This window comes from Oncorhynchus clarkii, chromosome 28 (assembly GCF_045791955.1).
Source record: "Oncorhynchus clarkii lewisi isolate Uvic-CL-2024 chromosome 28, UVic_Ocla_1.0, whole genome shotgun sequence".
Taxonomy (NCBI): domain Eukaryota; kingdom Metazoa; phylum Chordata; class Actinopteri; order Salmoniformes; family Salmonidae; genus Oncorhynchus; species Oncorhynchus clarkii.
Genome location: NC_092174.1, coordinates 24,394,798 through 24,418,077, shown reverse-complemented (window position 1 = coordinate 24,418,077; position 23,280 = coordinate 24,394,798). Strand labels below are relative to the sequence as shown.

At 41.5% G+C, this 23,280-nt stretch overlaps 1 protein-coding gene and 1 pseudogene across 1 annotated transcript; both read left to right on the top strand.

Moving 5' to 3' along the window:
* The first annotated feature begins 3,861 nt into the window (after window positions 1–3,861).
* On the top strand, window positions 3,862–13,345 carry LOC139386733 (myosin-7-like). Its single transcript, XM_071132559.1, has 22 exons — window positions 3,862–4,103; window positions 4,186–4,309; window positions 4,414–4,550; window positions 4,678–4,933; window positions 5,176–5,415; window positions 7,202–7,378; window positions 7,470–7,615; window positions 7,705–7,795; window positions 7,881–8,270; window positions 8,365–8,491; window positions 8,578–8,696; window positions 8,781–8,977; window positions 9,240–9,423; window positions 9,563–9,728; window positions 9,879–10,003; window positions 10,104–10,412; window positions 11,952–12,155; window positions 12,237–12,533; window positions 12,644–12,748; window positions 12,836–12,937; window positions 13,023–13,157; window positions 13,325–13,345. The coding sequence occupies exons 1-22, from the start codon at window positions 3,862–3,864 to the stop codon at window positions 13,343–13,345; spliced, it is 3,894 nt and encodes a 1,297-aa protein (XP_070988660.1).
* Window positions 13,346–17,807: 4,462 nt separating this feature from the next.
* On the top strand, window positions 17,808–22,988 carry LOC139386732 (myosin-6-like; annotated as a pseudogene).
* The last annotated feature ends 292 nt before the right edge of the window (window positions 22,989–23,280 follow it).

Below are 23,280 nucleotides of genomic sequence, written 5' to 3'. Positions count from 1 at the left end.
ATTCAACTTCATCTTTCATCGAATCAGATTGCTTATTCATCATTAAACCATTTGATGTTGGCAATTATTTTAATGATGACTTCATTGGCAAAGTGGGCAGACTTAGGCAGGAAATTCCAACAAAGAACAGTGAGCCATCGTACTCATGCATAAAAAACTAACAATGAAAGAAAAGCATTGCAAGTTTGAATTTTGTAAAGTTAGTGTGGGAGAGGTGGAAAAATTCTTGTTAGTTAGTAAATAAATAATTAAGCCAATTTGTATATCGCTGATTCATGATATAAAATATGGTTTGTGCAGTTAACCAAGAATTTTACAATGTTTGGAATGAGACAGGTAACAATTAATTATCATTAATGGAAGACTAATTATAGAGTTATAGAGTTATATTCGGGAAATTATAACTCTGTAACTCTAAACATTTTCCTGTGGTGCCCCGACTTCCTAGTTAATTCATGTTTACATGATCAGTTTAATCACGTAATAATTAAACCTAGAGAATTGATTTAATAATATACAGTCTTCACATTTAATGATAGTCCAGACACTACCACTCTTATTGTCAATTTATTTCAACCAATCATCAGTAATTTGTGTCAGTGCAGTACATGTTGAGTGTCCTTCTCTATAAGCATGCTGAAAGTCAGTTGTTAATTTGTTTACAGATAAATAGCATTGTATTTGGTCAAACACAATTTTTTCCAACAATTTGCTAAGAGCTGGCAGCAAGCTGACAGATCTGCTGTTAGAACCAGTAAAGGCCGGAATAACTTTGGCTTCCCTCCAGGTCTGAGGACAAAGACGTTCCTCTAGGCTCAGATTAAATATATGACAGATAGGAGTGGCTATAGAGTCAGCTACCATCCTCAGTAGCTTTCCATCTAAGTTGTCATTATTTATCGATAACTAAATAATCACACAGAATTACATAACAGATATTTGGGTTACTACATGATACAAATAAAAAGTCGTTACCGGATATTGCCAATTTGATGGCTTGATAGACAAAGGAAAGTGGTGGGGACTGAGAAAGAGCGGGAAAGACAAAATGGATTCACTACACACAGTGGATAATTGTACTCATGGACATGCTAATACTTTGCACATGAACAGTCAATTATTCTGAAAGAAATTGCAATTTACATATCTACGCTTGTATGTCTTTGTTGTCTCTCCGTTGAAAGCACTCGATCATCCTGTAGAGTTCATCAGAGTCTCTGGTTAACTTTCCCAGAAGTCACAATGTCTTTTGTGGTTGTAGTTGGTTGGAATGGATACTTCAGAGTACCAGTCGGCGGTTGTCGGTATTCTCGTTCTAGATTTACGTCATTTCTAGCTGCAGATTAGTAAATATACGTCTAAGATTTGCTCTTATTCTGTAGTGGTCGATAGTCTCAGAGTTGAACCATTTCCAGCAGTGTAGCCAAAACTACAGCTGTATGTTCATTCCAACGTGGGGACTCTGTCCCGGCATTCTCTGACTTAATGTATATTTTGTAGGAAGTGGGTTTTATACTCTGTGGAAAAAGGGGTGGTTCTATGATGCCCAATGTGATATCTGGGCTCATGGGGGTGTGGCCACTGACTAATCTATACTCTCATTTAGAAGGTTAACATCACATTGCATCTTTTCACAAATAGTTTCTTGTTTAATCACATAGGTTTCACAATATTTAGATGTAAACCTGACAGCTGGGAAATGTACACTAAGAGATACAGTTATGTGTGTTTCCTGTCCTTCATGAGATCACCAAATTAAACACACTCGTCATGACTGTCCCTTAAGTGTCCATTGACCATTCCTACATTCTCAAAACTAGAAATATTGTTTAATTCTCACATTTTCGGGATTAGGAGTTTGGCCAACTCTCTATCTGTGTCCCACAATCACACATTCCAATCTCAATACTACAGACCCAGAAGCAGAGTATGTACGATTGTGGGAACTATGCTGTTAGATTTCAGTGAAACCTTTGATATTATTGACCATAACCTGTTGTTGAGAAAACATACAGTGCCTTGCGAAAGTATTCGGCCCCCTTGAACTTTGCGACCTTTTGCCACATTTCAGGCTTCAAACATAAAGATATAAAACGGTATTTTTTTGTGAAGAATCAACAACAAGTGGGACACAATCATGAAGTGGAACGACATTTATTGGATATTTCAAACTTTTTTAACAAATCAAAACTGAAAAATTGGGCGTGCAAAATTATTCAGCCCCCTTAAGTTAATACTTTGTAGCGCCACCTTTTGCTGCGATTACAGCTGTAAGTCGCTTGGGGTATGTCTCTATCAGTTTTGCACATCGAGAGACTGAATTTTTTTCCCATTCCTCCTTGCAAAACAGCTCGAGCTCAGTGAGGTTGGATGGAGAGCATTTGTGAACAGCAGTTTTCAGTTCTTTCCACAGATTCTCGATTGGATTCAGGTCTGGACTTTGACTTGGCCATTCTAACACCTGGATATGTTTATTTTTGAACCATTCCATTGTAGATGTTGCTTTATGTTTTGGATCATTGTCTTGTTGGAAGACAAATCTCCGTCCCAGTCTCAGGTCTTTTGCAGACTCCATCAGGTTTTCTTCCAGAATGGTCCTGTATTTGGCTCCATCCATCTTCCCATCAATTTTAACCATCTTCCCTGTCCCTGCTGAAGAAAAGCAGGCCCAAACCATGATGCTGCCACCACCATGTTTGACAGTGGGGATGGTGTGTTCAGCTGTGTTGCTTTTACGCCAAACATAACGTTTTGCATTGTTGCCAAAAAGTTCAATTTTGGTTTCATCTGACCAGAGCACCTTCTTCCACATGTTTGGTGTGTCTCCCAGGTGGCTTGTGGCAAACTTTAAACGACACTTTTTATGGATATCTTTAAGAAATGGCTTTCTTCTTGCCACTCTTCCATAAAGGCCAGATTTGTGCAATATCCGACTGATTGTTGTCCTATGGACAGAGTCTCCCACCTCAGCTGTAGATCTCTGCAGTTCATCCAGAGTGATCATGGGCCTCTTGGCTGCATCTCTGATCAGTCTTCTCCTTGTATGAGCTGAAAGTTTAGAGGGACGGCCAGGTCTTGGTAGATTTGCAGTGGTCTGATACTCCTTCCATTTCAATATTATCGCTTGCACAGTGCTCCTTGGGATGTTTAAAGCTTGGGAAATCTTTTTGTATCCAAATCCGGCTTTAAACTTATTCACAACAGTATCTCGGACCTGCCTGGTGTGTTCCTTGTTCTTCATGATGCTCTCTGCGCTTTTGACGGACCTCTGAGACTATCACAGTGCAGGTGCATTTATACGGAGACTTGATTACACACAGGTGGATTGTATTTATCATCATTAGTCATTTAGGTCAACATTGGATCATTCAGAGATCCTCACTGAACTTCTGGAGAGAGTTTGCTGCACTGAAAGTAAAGGGGCTGAATAATTTTGCACGCCCAATTTTTCAGTTTTTGATTTGTTAAAAAAGTTTGAAATATCCAATAAATGTCGTTCCACTTCATGATTGTGTCCCACTTGTTGTTGATTCTTCACAAAAAAATACAGTTTTATATCTTTATGTTTGAAGCCTGAAATGTGGCAAAAGGTCGCAAAGTTCAAGGGGGCCGAATACTTTCGCAAGGCACTGTAGTTCTGATGTATTTGCTGTTATTCTACAATGTAGAAAGCAGTAAACATTTTAAAAAAACTTTTGAATGAGTAGGTGTGTTCAAACTTTTGACTGGTACTGTATTTATATTTACCAAAACAAATCTATGAGGGATTGGAAATTATGCAGAAAATTACAATGATGGAAGTCACAATCTATCTGCAATATTAAAGCTGATCTTCCCCCTTAACATTTTTTTCTGGTAAAAATGTTGGTAACTGTGGGAATTCACTCTCTACCACAGGAAAACCTGAACAAGCTGATGACCAACTTGAGGTCTACTCACCCTCACTTTGTGCGCTGCATCATCCCCAATGAGACCAAGACTCCTGGGGCCATGGAGAATCGTCTGGTCATGCACCAGCTGCGCTGTAACGGTGTGCTGGAAGGAATCAGGATCTGCAGAAAGGGCTTCCCGAATAGAATCCTGTATGGAGACTTCAGGCAAAGGTATTGTAAAATATAATACAGTCCTATCCCCGTTTAATCATGTAACACATTTAAATATTATTTACCAGTTTCCTTCTTACAGATATCGCATATTGAATCCTGCTGCTAACCCTGAGGGAACATTCATTGACAGCAAGAAAGGAGCTGAGAAACTGTTGGGTTCGCTCGACATCGATCACCAGCAGTACAAGTTTGGACATACCAAGGTAAGATTCAAAGCAAGGCATGGATGAAATCCTAGGAGCATTGTACTGAAGCGCATTGTTCTTGACTTTTAAATTACATTTCACTGAAATATTATTTTTGTTAGGTGTTCTTCAAGGCTGGCCTTCTGGGTCTATTAGAGGAGATGAGAGATGAGCGACTGTCCAAAATTATCACTGGTATTCAAGCCAGAGCCCGTGGTGTTCTGTCACGAATGGAGTATAAGAAGATCCTTGACCACAGGTATTTATATTGATACGCTATAAAATGTAGACATCTGAAGTAGTTTTTCAGTTTATTCACATAGCACTGGTGTGGGAATATAGTCCCATGCATGAACATGTTAAACTTACCAATGGTTTTCTTCAAGGGAGGCATTGCTTGTCATCCAATGGAATATCCGTGCATTCATGGTGGTCAAGAATTGGCCCTGGATGAAGCTGTACTTCAAGATCAAGCCTCTGCTGAAATCTGCTGATGCCGAGAAGGAGTTGGCCAACTTGAAGATAGAATTCATCAAGCTTAAAGAAGCATTTTCCATGTCTGAGACTCGCAGAAAGGAATTAGAGGAAAAGATGGTCTCGCTTCTACAAGAAAATAATGATCTCCAGCTTCATGTCCAGGCGGTGAGTTACATTTATAATCACATTTCCAAAAATTATAATGTTGTGGCTGACTGTGGTATCAAGCTTTGGTCTTCAACAATCTACTACAAAATCTACCATACGTACATCTTTACCAAAAAGCTAGCTTTCAGTACAGGGCGGCAAGGATACTGACATGTCACACAACTTCAATTACCCTGCGCTGTCAATTGTATGTTGTTTGTATGCTGTTTGTATCTATATATTTACGAGGTGTTTGGCAGGATCAAGATAATCTCTGTGATGCAGAGGAGCGATGTGAGGAGCTGATCAAAAACAAGATCCAGCTTGAGGCCAAAGGCAAAGATCTGATGGAAAGACTGGAGGATGAAGAGGAAATAAATGCAGAACTGACTGCTAAGAAGAAGCTGGAGGATGAGTGCTCTGAGTTAAAGAAGGATATTGATGATCTGGAGCTCATTCTGGCTAAAGTGGAGAAGGAAAAGCATGCCACTGAAAACAAGGTAATTCTTAATTGTTGAATCTGTATGAAGAACACAAAACATTTTTTAAAAGGTTAAAAGCAGTGTGCTCAGCCTACACTACCGGTCAAAAGTTGAGGAGACTAAATTACTTGGTGTTTTACCTTAGATTGTAAACTGTCATGGTCAAAACTTATACGGTACCAGTCAAAAGTTTGGACACACCTACTCATTCAAGGGTTTCTCTTTATTTTTACTACTTTCTACATTGTAGAATAATAGTGAAGACATCAAAACTATGTAATAACACATATGGAATCATGTAGTAACCAAAGAATTGTTTAACAAATCAAAATATATTTTATATTTGAGATTCTTCAAATAGCCACCCTTTGCCTTGATGACAGATTTGCACACTCTTGGCATTCTCTCAACCAGCATCACCTGGAATGCTTTTCCAACAGTCTTGAAGGAGTTCCCACATATGCTGAGCACTTGTTGGCTGCTTTTCCTTCACTTTGCGGTCCAATTCATCCCAAACCATCTCAATTGGGTTGAGGAGACTAAATTACTTGGTGTTTTACCTTAGATTGTAAACTGTCATGGTCAAAACTTATACGGTACCAGTCAAAAGTTTGGACACACCTACTCATTCAAGGGTTTATCTTTATTTTTACTACTTTCTACATTGTAGAATAATAGTGAAGACATCAAAACTATGTAATAACACATATGGAATCATGTAGTAACCAAAGAATTGTTTAACAAATCAAAATATATTTTATATTTGAGATTCTTCAAATAGCCACCCTTTGCCTTGATGACAGATTTGCACACTCTTGGCATTCTCTCAACCAGCATCACCTGGAATGCTTTTCCAACAGTCTTGAAGGAGTTCCCACATATGCTGAGCACTTGTTGGCTGCTTTTCCTTCACTCTGTGGTCCAAATCTCAAATTTGTACTTCAAATGGGGTTTTAAAGGGCAAATTTCCACCGGTCTAATGTCTATTGATCGTGTTTCTTGGCCCAAGCAAGTCTCTTCTTCTTATTGGTGTGCTTTAGTAGTGATTTCTTTGCAGCAATTCGACCATGAAGGCCTGATTCACACAATCAACTCTGAACAGTTGATGTTGAGATGTGTCTCTTACTGAACCCTGTGAAGCATTTATTTGGGCTGCAATTTCTGAGGCTGGTAAGTCTAATGAACTTATCCTCTGCAGCAGAGGTAACTCTTCCATTCCAGTGGCGGTCCTCATGAGGGTCAGTTTCATCATAGCGTGTGATGTTTTTTGCGACTTGAAACTTTCAAAGTTCTTCAAATGTTCTGTATTGACTGACCTTCATGTTTTAAAGTAATGATGGACTGTTGTTTCTCTTTGCTTATTTCAGATGTTCTTGCCATAATATGGACTTGGTATTTTACCAAATAGGGCTATCTTCTGTATACCCCCCTACCTTGTCACAACACAACTGATTGGCTCAAACGCATTAAGGAAAGAAATTCCACAAATTAACTTTTAAGAAGGCACACTTGTTAATTGAAATACATTCCAGGTGACTACCTCATGAAGCTGGTTGAGAGAATGCCAAGAGTGTACAAAGCTGTCATCAAGGCAAAGTGTGGCTACTTTGAAGAATATCAAATCTAACATATATTTTGATTTGTTGAACACTTTTTTGGTTACTACATGATTCCATATGTGTTATTTCATAGTTTTGATGTCTTCACTATTATTCTACAATGTAGAAAGTAGTAAAAATGAAGAAAATCCCTTGAGTAGGTGTTCTAAAACTTTTGACCGGTAGTGCATGTTGTCTGTTCACAGGTGAAGAACCTGATTGAGGAAATGGCAGCTCTGGATGAAATCATTGCTAAGCTGACAAAGGAAAAGAAAGCTCTTCAAGAAGCTCACCAGCAAACACTGGACGACCTACAGAGTGAGGAGGACAAAGTCAACAATCTAACCAAGGCCAAGGCTAAGCTAGAGCAACAAGTTGATGATGTGAGATCCTATATAGAGATTAGATGGTCTTTAAATGGAAAAAATGCTAACAATCAGCTAGAAATTGTCATTTGCTTCTTATCCTCTGAAGCTTGAAGGGTCCCTTGAGCAAGAGAAAAAGGTGCGAATGGATCTTGAAAGAGCCAAGAGGAAGCTGGAGAGTGATTTAAAGCTGTCCCAGGAGAGCGGAATGGACCTGGAGAATGATAAACAACAGCTAGAGGAACGCCTCAAGAAGTAAGATTAAAATCATCACAAAATATTACATTCTACTGCAAACAAATGCATAAACAAGCTACCAATGAATTATTCCACTGATTCCACAGGAAGGACTTTGAAACCGGTAATCTTATCTGTAGGATTGAAGATGAACAGGGCATAATAATTCAACTTCAAAAGAGGTTGAAGGAGCTTCAGGTAATGAAAAAGTACGACATCCTTAATCGATTTTAACTCTTCAACCATTTGTATATTTTACCATGATGATGCCATTTTGTGCTAGGCCCGTGTAGAGGCACTGGAAGAGGAGCTTGAGGCAGAAAGAACTGCCCGAGCCAAGGTGGAGAAGCAAAGAGCAGACTTGGCCAGAGAGCTGGAGGAGATCAGTGAGAGGCTGGAGGAGGCTGGCGGAGCCACTGTGGTCCAGATTGAGAGGAACAAGAAGAGGGAGATGGAGTTCCAGAAACTCCGCAGAGACCTTGAAGAGGCCACTCTGCAGCACGAGGCAACAGCTGCCTCACTCAGAAAGGAACAAGCTGACAGTGTGGCTGACCTGGGGGAGCAGGTAGACAACTTTCAGAGAGTGAAGCAGAAACTGGAGAAGGAAAAGAGCGAACTTAGGCTAGAGCTGGATGATGTCCTCTCCAACATGGAACATGTTGCAAAGTCAAAGGTAAAAAATCCATCTAAGTGAAAGTACAACGTTTTTTTCCATTTGGTCACTGTTAACCTCTTGAATTGATTTTTTATTGTCTTTCATCTTGAAGATTAACTTGGAGAAGTTGAGTAGAACTCTAGAGGACCAAGCCAATGAATACAGGACCAAGTATGAGGAAACCCAAAGATCCCTCAATGACATTACAAATCAAAAAGCCCGACTTCAAGCCGAGAATGGTAGGTAGAATAACTTTTGTCTCTGCAATAAATACTCTGAATGAGGTAACAAGATAAAGTCTGTTCCTCAACCTCTTACTTTCTAGATGAGATTGGAAGACAGTTGGAAAATAAGGAATCTCTGGTCTCTCAGCTGACCAGAGGAAATAATTCCTACGGTCAACAGCTTGAAGATCTAAAGAGACAGCTGGAGGAGGAAGTCAAGGTAATTTAGACCATTCATTTTCTTATTGATAAATGATGATGCCCTCGTCATAAAATGAATCCCATCTGTCCTTGCTCCCTTCAGGCAAAGAATGCACTATCCCATGCAGTGCAGTCTGCTCGCCATGACCGTGACCTGCTTAGAGAGCAGTATGAGGAGGAGCAGGAGGCCAAGGCTGACCTGCAGCGTGGCATGTCCAAGGCTAACTCTGAGGTGGCTCAGTGGAGAACTAAGTATGAGACTGATGCCATTCAGAAAACTGAAGAACTGGAGGAAGCCAAGTAAGGAATGAGTGCTATATGTTAGAATTCTAATACCTGCTAAATAGAAGCAACATTTCTCTTTGTACAGATAGTGAACAAATACTCAATGGATCGAGTCCAAAATAATAAATACCAACTCTAAGTAAATTTACTATTACTTAGGAATTGGTATTTATTATTTTGGACTCGATCCCTTGAGTATTTGTGTGAGCCTGAAGTTTGGAGAAGCTATGAAATGATATGCCACATTTTCTACTTTGTCTCTTCATCTACAACTCAGGAAGAAGCTGGCTCAGCGCTTGCATGATGCTGAAGAAGCTGTGGAGGCAGTGAACGCTAAGTGTTCCTCCCTGGAGAAGACCAAACACAGACTGCAGAATGAGATTGAAGATCTCATGGTGGATGTGGAGAGGTCTAATGCTGCTGCTGCCGCCCTGGACAAGAAGCAAAGAAACTTTGACAAAGTATGCAATGCAGTTCTTTAATTTACACGTGTATCTGAATTCCTGAATTATACACAGCAGAAACAAAATAATAGGCTTACTACAACACTTGTAAAGAGTCATGATTGAAGTCAAATGGCTTCTGTATTATATCATGTAGATCCTGGCTGAATGGAAGCAGAAGTATGAGGAGTCTCAGTGTGAGCTGGAGAGCTCCCAAAAGGAGGCCAGGTATCTGAGCACTGATATCTTCAAGCTAAAGAACTCCTATGAAGAATCTTTGGATCAGCTGGAGACAATGAAGAGGGAGAACAAGAACCTTCAAGGTGTGCAAAGAGCTCTTTGTTTGAAATGTTTTCAGCTCTGCCAATGTTCGCATCCATGCACTGAAGAGCAAACAGCTCTTTTATGAAACAAGGTTCTGCAAGTGCCCAATATAGTTTTCATATTTCTTCATTGCAACACCTTTTTCTCAGAGGAGATAACTGATCTGAGTGAGCAGCTGGGTGCAGGAGGAAAGACAATTTATGAGTTGGAGAAGGTCCGTAAACAGTTGGAGCAAGAGAAGGTAGAGATTCAGGCTGCTCTGGAGGAAGCTGAGGTAAGATTGCAATTTCAAATCTTCCCTGGTTCTGTCTGGATTGGCCATTTTACATCAACAACTGTCATTTTCAGTTTGAATCTTTTGATGTGTATTCTAGGCCTCCCTGGAGCACGAGGAGGGAAAGATCCTCAGAAATCAGCTTGAGTTAAATCAGGTCAAGGCTGACATTGATCGCAAGTTAGCTGAGAAGGATGAGGAGATGGAGCAGTCCAAGAGAAACCTGCAGAGGAACATTGATACCCTGCAGAGTTCTCTTGAGGCAGAGTGCAGAAGTAGGAATGAGGCCCTCAGGCTGAAGAAGAAGATGGAGGGAGACCTCAATGGGATGGAGATCCAGCTTAGTCAAGCCAGCAGGCAGGCAGCTGAGGCCCAAAAACAGATGAAGAGCGTTCATGCTCATCTGAAGGTAAATTAAAACAGATTGCCATCTGACTGGGCACAAACTGGTTGAATCAACATTGTTTCAACATAATTTGTCAACATATTGTGATGTGGAATCTATGTGGAAAATACATTAGATTTGAAAAAGTAATCAACATAAACAGTTGTTTTGAGGGTGAAATTTCAACCACAGGATTATGTCATCATGGTAACCAAATTTCAACATAATCAAACATATAAAATATGTTGAATTTGTACCTTTCAAACAACGTCAGATCTTCAACGTTATATTCACTATAAAACTATTTTCTTTAAAGGCTGGGCAGCACCTCCTACTTGAGAATTGATTTATCTACAGCTACTCTTTGGTCTCTCATCCAGGGTTTTAACCAAGTTTAACTTTAATATTTATCACTGACTATTACTAATGTGCTATCTTGAGAATGATTGTTGAGAGATCTCCACATAAAAACGTAAGATATTCACTGTTGCTATAGAAGTCATTCCAAAGGTTAGTTTAACAGAGGAAATTAAATATGACCATACTTTATCACTCATCATCAATGATGCTATTTAGGCCTACAGCATTTGCAAAGTCATCAACAGCTATTGTTTCAATTCAACCCAGAATTCAACTAAAAATAGACAATACAATAGACCTAGGTTTTCAAGCTATTTCAAATGCAACGATATTTAGTGATATTGAATTGTGTTTGGTTGCCAATGCAACCAGATTTCATCATTTGAAGGAGATATATATTCTGCTTGGATAGTTCCATCTGTGCCAATTATTCTAGTTTTAATTCCAGTTTGTCTACAAATTAATTAATGGCACATTGAACTATCCAAGCAGAAGATCTCCTTCAAATGTTGATATTTGGTTGCTTTGACAACAGACCACAATTCAATATTACTTTTGTAATAAAGTAAATAGCCTTAACTTTAGGCTATCTTAAATACTAATGTAACATTCAACCTTAAAATAAGTAGCACATCCATGGCCACATTGAGGTTACTGTAGCTATACATTTCTTCCTATGTAATCATATAAGGTGTGCATGTTCAAGATAGCATGCACAGGTCGTCACAGGTCTGTGGAGATCTTCATAATTGCTGCAGAATCTCGAACAGAATTGATCACTTACACCATATGCTTTTAATGTAATCTCAACTGCAATCCAGGTCACTTGGTCTGCTATTAGATGAAACACAGTAATAATGATCGGTTGTATAAATAAGCAAACTATCTGACATTGTATTCCCATTTGAACTTTGCTGTGCTTTTAAATGGTTGAAAGCATGATAGACATAAATCAAAAATAAGACATTGTTTTTTCATTGGAATTTGGTTGTGCTTTTAGATGGTTGAAAGCATGGAAATTCACCTAACTTTTGGCTGTCTTTTTGAGTGGGTGAATATAGTTTGTAATCTCACTGATCAACATCTCAACCGAATATTACCCAATTATCCACATTGAAATGACGTGGTATGCCCAGTGGGATGGTGTGTCTAGTAAATACTGCTCAAAATGAGGTATCTCCAACCTTGCATATTTCTCTCTAGGATGCCCAAATCCAGTTGGATGACTCTCTCCGTTCCAATGATGATCTGAAGGAGAACATTGCCATTGTAGAGAGACGTAACAATCTGATGCAGGCAGAGCTGGAGGAGCTAAGAACCTGTCTTGAACAGACTGAGAGAGGCCGCAAGCTGGCTGAGCAAGAACTGCTGGATGTCAATGAGAGGATACAGCTGCTGCACTCACAGGTAAAGTATAATCACTAATTATGGATTTCTTGCTGTAGCTGAACATTGTTACAAAGTTATTTTCTTAAAATCTATGAATAGAACACTGGCCTGCTGAATCAGAAGAAGAAACTTGAGGCTGACACTGCCCAGTTTCAGACTGAGGCAGAAGAGGCAGTGCAGGAGTGCAGAAATGCTGAAGAAAAGGCAAAGAAGGCCATTACTGATGCTGCCATGATGGCAGAGGAGCTGAAGAAAGAGCAAGACACCAGTTCTCACCTAGAGCGTATGAAGAAGAACATGGAGCAGACCATCAAGGACCTGCAGCACCGCCTGGATGAGGCTGAACAAATTGCCATGAAGGGGGGCAAGAAGCAGGTGCAGAAGCTGGAGGCCAGGGTAAGCGTAACTTTACATTACATATTGTACATGTACATACTGTACATCAGAAGACACAAAAAAGTAATACTGCATCCTGTAACATGAATGTTATTTCTTTGTTGTGACAGGTGAGGGAGCTGGAGAATGAGGTTGAGGCTGACCAGAAGAAGTGTGCTGATGCAATCAAAGGAATTCGTAAATATGAGAGGCGTATCAAGGAGCTGACCTACCAGGTATCTTTACTAACTCCATCATTGGCTGTCCAGTCATTTGACCTGCTAACAAATGGGGTGAACCTTTTTTTTGTCTGAAATGTACAGACTGAGGAGCACCGTAAGAATATGGCCAGTCTTCAAGACCTTGCCGATAAGCTACAGCTAAAAGTAAAATCCTACAAGAGAGCTGCAGAGGAAGCTATAAGTGTGGACTTTATGCATTCATTCTTGAGGTACTGTCCACCTGTATTAGCTCAGGCTACATAATGTTTATTTTGTTTCTGTACCACAGGAGGAACAGGCCAATACTAACCTGACCAAGTTCCGCAAGATACAGCATGACCTGGATGAGGCCAAGGAAAGGGCCGACATCGCTGAGTCTCAGGTCAACAAGCTGCGTGCCAAGAGCCGTGATGTTGGTTCCAAGGTTAGAATTTCTGTAAAATATATGATCTATGGTTTCTGACCCTGGCAAATGCCAAACAACGTTTCCACTATATTTTAATGGATGTTTTTTATCTTTTGATGCCAGATTTCTACTCACTGGCTGTCTCTCTTTGTCTCTTTTCTTTACAACATTCCCTGACATTCCAGAAAGGATTTGATGAAGAGTGAGGCTTTGGACCCTTCTGAAAACCATGTTTCTGCTGTGTGTGGTAGTGTGGAATAAAATCTCTTAAATCAGTCTGACAATTACGTCTCTTACATTGTGTCCCAGTTACTCGTCAGAGAGATTGAATGCTAAATTATCATCATCATTGTATGGCATTGAAGCTCATCTGGAGGTTAGTTAACACAGTGTCCAAAGAAGGGCCAGAAGTATACCGAATGATTTCGTCTGCGTAGAGGTGGATCAGAGAATCACCAGCAGCAAGAGCGACATAATGGATGTATACAGAGAAAAAAGTCGGCCCGAGAATTGAGCCCTGTGGCACCCCCATAGAGACTGCCAGAGGTCCGGACAACAGGCCCTCCAATTTGACACACTGAACTCTATCAGAGAAGTAGTTGGTGAACCAGGCGAGGCAATCATTTGAGAAACCAAGTCTGTCGTTAAGAATGTGGTAATTTACATAGTCGAAAGCCTTGGCCAGGTCGATGAATACAGCTGCACAGTATTGTCTCTTATCGATGGCGGTTATGATATCGTTTAAGACCTTGAGCGTGGCTGATGTTCACCCATGACCAGCTCGGAAACCAGATTGCATAGCGGAGAAGGTATGGTGGGGTTCGAAAATGGTAGGTGATTTGTGTGTGAGTGTGAGTTGGAAGCATACGTTACATCTTCACTGACATTTTCAACCTCTCCCTGATCCAGACTGTAGTATTTAAATGTTTCAAGCAGATCACCATTGTCCCTGTGCCCAAGAATGCCAAAGTAACCTGTCTAAATGACGAGTGCCCCTTAGCACTCACATCTGTAGCCATGAAATGCTTTGAAAGGCTGGTCATGGCTGACATCAACACCATTATCCCAGAGACCCTGGACCGACTCCAATTTGCACACCGCCCCAACAGATCCACAGATCAAGCAGATCACCATTGTCCCTTCTCTATTGCACTCCATATATGTTTGAGGTGTGTCCTTAAAAACTTGAACCAAAGTGCTAATTTCAGGCAGTGCTGATAAGGATTTTTAAGACCAACATAAAGCTGGTTTTAGCCATAATGCAGTTGGTTATGGCATGAATTTTGACCGCGAAAACGCTGCCTATCCAGCCGTGTTGCATGGAATAGTTAGAGTAGCCTAATGTGCTTTTGGTGTCTGTATACTTCGTATTTAGAAATATAAAAAGCTTTATTAAAATATAAAGTTTGAGAGGAGTAAAACATTGAGATGACATTCCTTTTTAATCTATGCATTGTAGGCAGACCCACATTATTTTATCCAATGCAGGTCCCGTTTTGGATGTGCGTGAAACCCCCTCCGTGATGTAAGCTACGTGTCCATGCTCATCATAAAACGAGAGATGAGAATCTCTTTGAATACTGGTGAACCTCGTATTTAGAAGTTATGTGTAACCTGTTAAAATGGCTTGTTTTCCGTTTCGTTTTGTAATGACCTGGCTAGATCATAAATTAACAATTGTCCAGACAGAGGATTGAGTTACCGAATTCCCGGTTCATTAACCCAACTCAACACAGGCTACTGTTTGGCCGTAGCTCACGCCAAATAAATCAAGGATACCCGTATAAAACAACTGTGACCATCTCTTGTTAAGACCTGACGTAAGAGAGAGAACAATGGCTATTCCCGTGGTTGGCAAGATAGCAGGTTGACTGGCATGTCAGACCCTGCGAACACTGGGTACTGCTAAGTATAACACAACCAATGAACAGCATAACACATAGCACACAGCTGTCTGTGCGGGTCGCTACACAGCCCCCCCCCCCCCCCCCCCCCACCACAAAGTCCCTCTTCCCGGAGGGAACTAACAAAGTCTCTGAAGCAACCCGTAGGTCTCCTTTGCCTGCGTGGCCGTGATGGTCGCAGAGTGTTCAGGTGTGAAACAGGGGGCTCAGTCCGTGGAAGGGGGCATCCCCTCTGGGGCCCAGGGGATGAAGGCAGGGACAAGGATGAGGGAACGGGTAATACAGTCTGTGCCTCTGGGGAACCACTCGGTGACACAGGGAGGGAGACTGGGTGAGTGGGCTATCTGGAGCCTTGTCTGCGGCGCCTGGGGGTGGGTGCTTTGGGAATGACATTGCCAGAGGGGAATTGTGGGGGTCCCTGCGGTTTGGGGAGAAGAGGCCCCTCTGAATGGGGCTAACCTGTCCTGGTGCAGTGCCACTTTTCTCCCCCTGGGAGAAAGCTGCACCCAGTACACAACCTCCCCTACCCTCTCCAGGATGCTGCAGGGCCCCACCAAGTGGGCATCTGCCTTTCTTGGACAGCAGAGCGGCATGCCATGAGGACCATTGGCAGGTGCTTGTCCCAGTCATGTTGGTGTTTGGCAGAGACAATGGCCAGCTGCTGTCCAAGCGTTTTGTTGAAGTGCTCCTCAAGGCCATCACTTTGAGGATGGAGAGGAGTAGTGCGGGTCTTGTGCATACCCAGCCTCTCACACATGGTGGCGAACACACAGGACTCAAAGTTTCTACCTTGGTCACTGTGGACGGACAAGGCAGCTCCAAACTTGCTGAACATCCCTGTTGCCAAGGCGTCGATGATGGTCTTTGCCGCCTGGACAGGTAGAGCTTAGGCCTTGGGCCATTTTCTGAAATAGTCCATGTCCGTGAGCACTCAGCGGTTTCCACTGTCTGTGGTGGAGAACGGCCCAACTACATCCACTCCCACCCTCTCCATGGGAGCCCCAACTGGGAACTGTTGGAGCTGAGCATGAGAACGGCCTAGAGGGTGGCAAAAGCGGGGGCAAAAGTCCTCCACATCCCTCTTGTGCTGCCCCAGTAAAAGCCCTGACGGAGGTGACGGAGGGTTTTTGTGACCCCAAAGTGTCCTATTCCCCACCCCCCATGAGTGCTCTGGAACACAGCCTCCCACAGTGCTTTTGAAACCACCACCTGCCACCTCTCCTCTCCCGTAGCTGGCTCCTTCCATGCCTGCTGTAGCACGTCATCAGCCAGTCTCTCAAACTTTTACCACAACCATTTTGTTGTTAGTGAGAGCGCTATCACCTCTTCCCACAGTGGCTGCCTCTTCCCTCTGCTGCGCCTCTAAATCAAATCAAATTTTATTTGTCACATACACATGGTTAGCAGATGTTAATGCGAGTGTAGTGAAAAGCTTGTGATTCTAGTTCCGACAATGCAGTAATAACCAATGAGTAATCTAACCTAACAATTCCACAACTACTACCTTATATACACAAGTGTAAAGGGATAAAGAATATATACATAAAGATATATGAATGAGTGATGGTACAGAACGGCATAGGCAAGATGCAGTAGATGGTATAGAGTACAGTATATACATATGAGATGAGTAATGTAGGGTATATAAACATAAAGTGGCATAGTTTAAAGTGGCTAGTGATACATTTTTTACATAAATTTCCATAAATTTCCATTATTAAAGTGGCTGGAGTTGAGTCAGTATGTTGGCAGTAGCCACTCAATGTTGGTGGTGGCTGTTTAACAGTCTGATGGCCTTGAGATAGAAGCTGTTATTCAGTCTCTCGGTCCCTGCTTCGATGCACCTGTACTGACCTTGCCTTCTGGATGATAGCGGGGTGAACAGGCAGTGGTTCGGGTGGTGGTTGTCCTTGATGATCTTTTTGACCTTCCTGTGACATCGGATGGTGTAAGTGTCCTGGAGGGCAGGTAGTTTGCCCCCGGTGATGCGTTGTGCAGACCTCACTACCCTCTGGAGAGCCTTACGGTTGTGGGCGGAGCAGTTGCCGTACCAGGCGGTGAAACAGCCCGACAGGATGCTCTCGATTGTGCATCTGTAGAAGTTTGTGAGTGCTTTTGGTGACAAGCCAAATTTCTTCAGCCTCCTGAGCTGCTGCGCCTTCTTCACAACGCTGTCTGTGTGGGTGGACCAATTCAGTTAGTCCGTGATGTGTACACCGAGGAACTTGAAACTTACTACCCTTTCCACTACTGTCCAGTCGATGTGAATAGGGGGGTGCTCCCTCTGCTGTTTCCTGAAGTCCACAATCATCTCCTGTGTTTTGTTGACGTTTAGTGTGAGGTTATTTTCCTGACACCACACTCCGAGGGCCCTCACCTCCTCCCTGTAGGCCGTCTCATCGTTGTTGGTAATCAAGCCTACCACTGTAGTGTTGTCCGCAAACTTGATGATTGAGTTGGAGGTGTGCATGGCCACGCAGTCGTGGGTGAACAGGGAGTACAGGAGAGGGCTCAGAACGCACCCTTGTGGGGCCCCAGTGTTGAGGATCAGCGTACTATGGTGTTAAATGCTGAGCTGTAGTCGATGAACAGCATTCTCACATAGGTATTCCTCTTGTACAGATGGGTTAGGGCTGTGTGCAGTGTGGTTGCGATTGCGTCGTCTGTGGACCTATTGGGGCGGTAAGCAAATTGGAGTGGGTGTAGGGTGTGAGGTAGGGTGGAGGTGATATGGTCCTTGACGAGTCTCTCAGAGCACTTCATGATGATGGAAGTGAGTGCTACGGGGCGGTAGTCGTTTAGCTCAGTTATCTTAGCTTTCTTGGGAACAGGAACAATGGTGGCCCTCTTGAAGCATGTTGGAACAGCAGACTGGGATAAGGTTTGATTGAATATGTCCGTAAACATACCAGCCAGCTGGTCTGCACATGCTCTGAGGACGTGGCTGGGGATGCCGTCTGGGCCTGCAGCCTTGCGAGGGTTAACACGTTTAAATGTTTTACTCACGTCGGCTGCAGTGAAGGAGAGCCTGCAGGTTTTGGTAGCGGGCCGTGTCAGTGGCACTGTATTGTCCTCAAAGCGAGCAAAAAAGTTACTTAGTCTGTCTGTGAGCAAGACATCCTGGTCCGCGACGGGGCTGGTTTTCTTTTTGTAATCCGTGATTGACTGTAGACCCTGCCACATACCTCTTTCCACAATTCCACTTTTATATGTTTACATACCCTATATTACTCATCTCATATCTATATACTGTATTACATCAAGATGGCAAGATGCAGTAGATGGTATAGAGAGACATTATATACATATGAGATGAGTAATGTAGGGTATGTAAACATTATATGAAGTAGCATTGTTTAAAGTGGCTAGTGATACATTTATTACATCAATTTTTCCATTATTAAAGTTGCTGGAGTTGAGTCAGTATGTTGGTAGGAAGGTGCGGGACACAACCAACACACAGCATAACACATAACACACACCTGTTTGTGCGGGTCGCTCCAATATGTTAAAAACTCAAGCCCCCCCTTAGGCCTATTATAATGAAGTTCATCAACATGTATTTTTTATCCTGGCTATTTCATGATATCGTACTTTTTACATTTATTTTTTATGTTGTTGTTTAAAAAAACATCTTGGTTATTTTTCGTTACATTTTATTACAACCAAAGGAATTATTAGAACGATTCACCTTCCTGGTTTTATGGAGACAACATCCGTGGCGCACTTGCAGTGCAACTTCAGGAGATGCGTGAATGTGATCTGATCTGTAAGATAGTTCTGATTTTATTAATTAAACATAGGCCTATTTTGGAGCAGTATAATGGCGGATAAACATACTTGATTACACCCTAGATCAGCTAGATGCAGGCAAGAGTGTGTAAGGCAGTATTGAATGTGTCGCTGTCTGTCACCTTGATTACAAAAAAATCTCTACTTGAATTCTCCCATGACCTGACTTAGGTTGTAACAACCTTATGATGGGTACAGGGAAAATTCAAGCATCATGTGGTAGCCTAAACCTATCAATGATACATTGAACTGGGTGAATGAAATATTAATGACAGTCATCCAATATACTGTAATAGAAATAAGGCCATGTTCATAGCAAAAATTATGATCCGCTACTGGGTTCAAGTTAATGTATTTAGCAAAGATAGGTCTCCATTTTGTTATTTCGTTTCTGTAAGACATTTCATTAACAAACTATAACGGACTATCATTGGAATTGGTGTTGATTCCAAGGCAAAACAAAAAAATACCATAAATACACAACTTGAAGCAACCACATATTTCGCCACGGAGCACGTTCTGATTGGCCAGTGGGGGGCCAAGCCTCGACACACTCATAACTTGTTTATTCATCAAAACCCAACCTTTTCGAGCCAACGCCTTTTGAGCCGAATGGAATCATTGCCAATCTGACCAAGGAGAAGAAAGCTCTCCAGGAATCTCATCAGCAAAAGCTGGATGACCTGCAAAGCGAGAAGGACAAAGTCAACACTCTAACCAAGGCAAAGGCTAAGCTGGAGCAACAAGTTGATGATGTGCGTACTTGACGTTGTATTGTGAGCAAAAAAATATACAAATACGTAATTCATGTAGCCATCAGAAATCGAATGAATTAAACAGTCTTGTGTTTTGTGATGATGTTTGTCAGCTTGAATGTTCTCTGGAGCAAGAGAAGAAGGTCTGTATGGATCTTGAAAGAGCCAAGAGGAAGCTGGAGGGAGACTTTAAGTTGACCCAGGAGAGCCTAATAGACCTGGAGAATGATAAACAACAGCAAGAGACACGTCTTAAGAAGTAAGTGAATTGTATTTTCTATTTATTTAATTCAAGCCTTTATTTGGAGCTAAAATGTTAATTCACTATTAACAAATTTGCCTATGTCCACAGTAAAGAATTAGAAGTCAGCCAGCTTAACAATAAAATAGAAGATGAACAAGCAGGTAGCATTCAGCTTCAGAAGAAACGGAAGGAGCTTCAAGTAATTGATCATGTGTAATTGAATGTCTAACCATGGTATTTAATGAAAATACACATTATTTCGACTTAAAAGAAGAAGAATATTCAAACCTCCTAACAATCTTTCAATCTATTTCCCCATGCTAGGCTCAAATAGAGGAGCTGGAGGCAGAAAGAGCTGCCCAAGCTGTGGAGAAGCAAAGAGCAGACTTGGCTAGAGAGCTGGAGGAGATCAGTGAGAGGCTGGAGGAGGCTGATGGAGCCACATCTGTCCAGATTGAGATGAACAAGAAGAGAGATAATGAGTTCCTGATGCACCGCAGAGACCTTGAAGAGGCCACTCTGTAGCACGAGGCTACAGCTGCAACACTCAAGAAGAAACAAGCTGACAGTGTGGGCGACCTAGGGAAGCAGGTAGACAACTTGCAGAGGGTGAAGCAGAAACTGGATAAGGAGCAGAGTGAGCTCAGGCTAGAGCTTGATGATGTGGTCTACAACATGGAACATATTGTGAAGTCCGAGGTATGGCTCCATTTCATGATCTGGTCTTTTAGTTTCTCATCAAATGTAATGCATGATGGATTATTTAAAACTTACATTTGTCTTTATATCATGCTCTTCATTTCAGACCAATTTAGAGAAGGCATGCAGGACCTGAGAAAATCAGAGTATGAGGAGGGCATGCACAGCATCAATGACTTCAGCATGTGTAAAGCTAGGCTGCAAACAGAGAATGGTACGTTTCTTATCTCTTATGATAAATAATCACCAATATTAGTCAATTATTCCTTCCTCCACACTGATCAAGCCAGTGAAATTGTTCTTAACAATTTCGTAATTTACTTCCCTAGGACAGCTTTCCAGTCAGCTTATGGAAAAGGACTCCCTTGTATCTCAGCTGAGTAGAGTGAAGCTGTCCTACACCCAGCAGATTGAGGACATCAAAAGACAACAGGAGGAGACAAAGGTGAGAGATAAATATGTTCATCTGAAACTACACTACCGTTCAAAAGTTTGGGGTCACTTAGAAATGTCCTAGTTTTTGAAAGAAAAGCTCATTTTTTGTCCATTAAAATAACATCAAATTGATCAGAAATTCAGTGTACAGTAGACATTGTTAATGTTGTAAATTACCTTTGTAGCTGTAAACGGCTGATTTTTTATGGAATATCTACAAAGGCGTACAGAGGCCCATTATCAGCAACCACCACTCCTTTGTTCCAATGGCACGTTGTGTTACCTAATCCAAGTTCATCATTTAAAAGGCTAATTGATCATTAGAAAACCCTTTTGTAATTATGTTAGTACAGCTGAAAACTGTTGTTCTGATTAAAGAAGCAATACAACTGGCCTTTAGACCAGTTGAGTATCTGGAGCATCAGCCTTTGTGGGTTCGATTGCAGGCTTAAAATGGGCCAAAACAAAGAACTTAACAAGTCCAATACAGCAAATGAAAGATAAACATCTTGTTAATCTACCCATCGTGTCCGATTTCAAAAATACTTTACAGCTAAAGCACAACATATGATTATGTTAGGTCAGAGTCAAGTCACAAAAACACACACAGCCATTTTCCAGCCAAAGATAGGAGTCACAAAAAGCAGAAATATAGATAAAATGAATCACTAACCTTTGATGATCTTCATCAGATGACACTCATAGAATCTCAGTTTACATTGGCGCCTTACGTGCAGTAATGTTTTGATTCCAAAACATCTGGTGATTTTGCAGAAATACTCATAATAAACATTGATAAAAGATGCAAGTGTTATTCACAGAATTAAAGATAGACTTAACCTCTATTCAACCGCTGTGTCAGATTTTTTTTTAAACTTTACGGAAAAAGCATAATCTGAGAACGGCGCTCAGAACCCAAAACAGCCAGAGGAATATCCGCCATTTTGGTGTCAACAGAAGCTATAAAAAACACTAAATATGCACTTACCTTTGATGACCTTCATCAGAAGGCACTCCCAGAAGGCACTCCATAAAGTTCCATAAAGCCCATCATTTAGCCACTTGTTGTTAGCGTGTTCAGCCCAGGAATCCATCTTCATGAGGCGCAAGCACTTCCTCCAGACAAAAACTCGAAAAGTTCCGTTACAGTCTGTAGAAACAAGCCAAATGATGTATGCAATCAATCTTTAGGATGTTTTTAACATAAATCATCAATAAGGTTCCAACCGGAGAATTTCATTGTCTGAAGAAAAGCATTGGAACGAGAGCAAACTCTGTCGGGAGCGAGCGTCATGAGACAGAGGCTCTCTGCCAGACCACTCACTCAAAGAGCTATTATGAGCCCCTCCTTTATAGTAGAATCCTCAAACCAGTTTCTAAAGACGGTGACATCTAGTGGAAGCCCTAGGAAGTGCATCCTCATGCATATCTCACTGGGATTTCAATAGGCACTGTTTTGAAAATCGATTTCTCACTTCCTGTTTGGATTCTTTCTCAGGTTTTTGCCTGCCACTTGAGTTCTGTTATACTCACAGACATCATTCAAAGAGTTTTAGAAACTTCAGAGTGTTTTCTATCCAATACCAATAATAATATACATATATTAGCCTCTGGGACAGAGTAGGAGGCAGTTCAGTCTGGGCACGCTATTCATCCAAAAGTGAAAATGCTGCCCCCTATCCCAAAAAGGTTAAGGCAGAGTGCCGGAGCAGGATTGAAGCCCTTAGGCTGTCAAAGAAGGAAGGAGACCTCAGTGAGATGGAAATACAGCTCAGCCAATCCAACAGGCAGGCATCAGAGGCCCAGAATCATCTGAAGAGCGTTCATGCCCATCTGAAGGTAAATCCGGGGTAGAACATATTGGATTATTTAAGGTCTATATTTGGTAATAAGCAATTGACTTAATTCATTGTACAAATGTCTTGTCTTCTAGGATTCCGAACTCCAGTTGGATGACTCTTTTTGTTCCAATAATGATCTGAAGGAGAACATTGCCATTGTAGAGGACATACAAATCTGACACAGGCAGAGCTGGAGGAGGTGTCATGGTAACAACTATATAAAAAAAGATTACCTGGTAGGTGAGTTCCTTGATACACCGCTCAAATTTAGGAATTCATTTGATTGTATCAACATTCTTCTTCTGCTTCGCCTCAACCTCATTCTAAATCAAATCAAATCAAATCAAATGTATTTGTCAAATACACATGGTTAGCAGATGTTAATGCGAGTGTAGCGAAATGCTTGTGCTTCTAGTTCTGACAATGCAGTAATAACCAACGAGAAATCTAACCTAACAATTCCAAAACTAC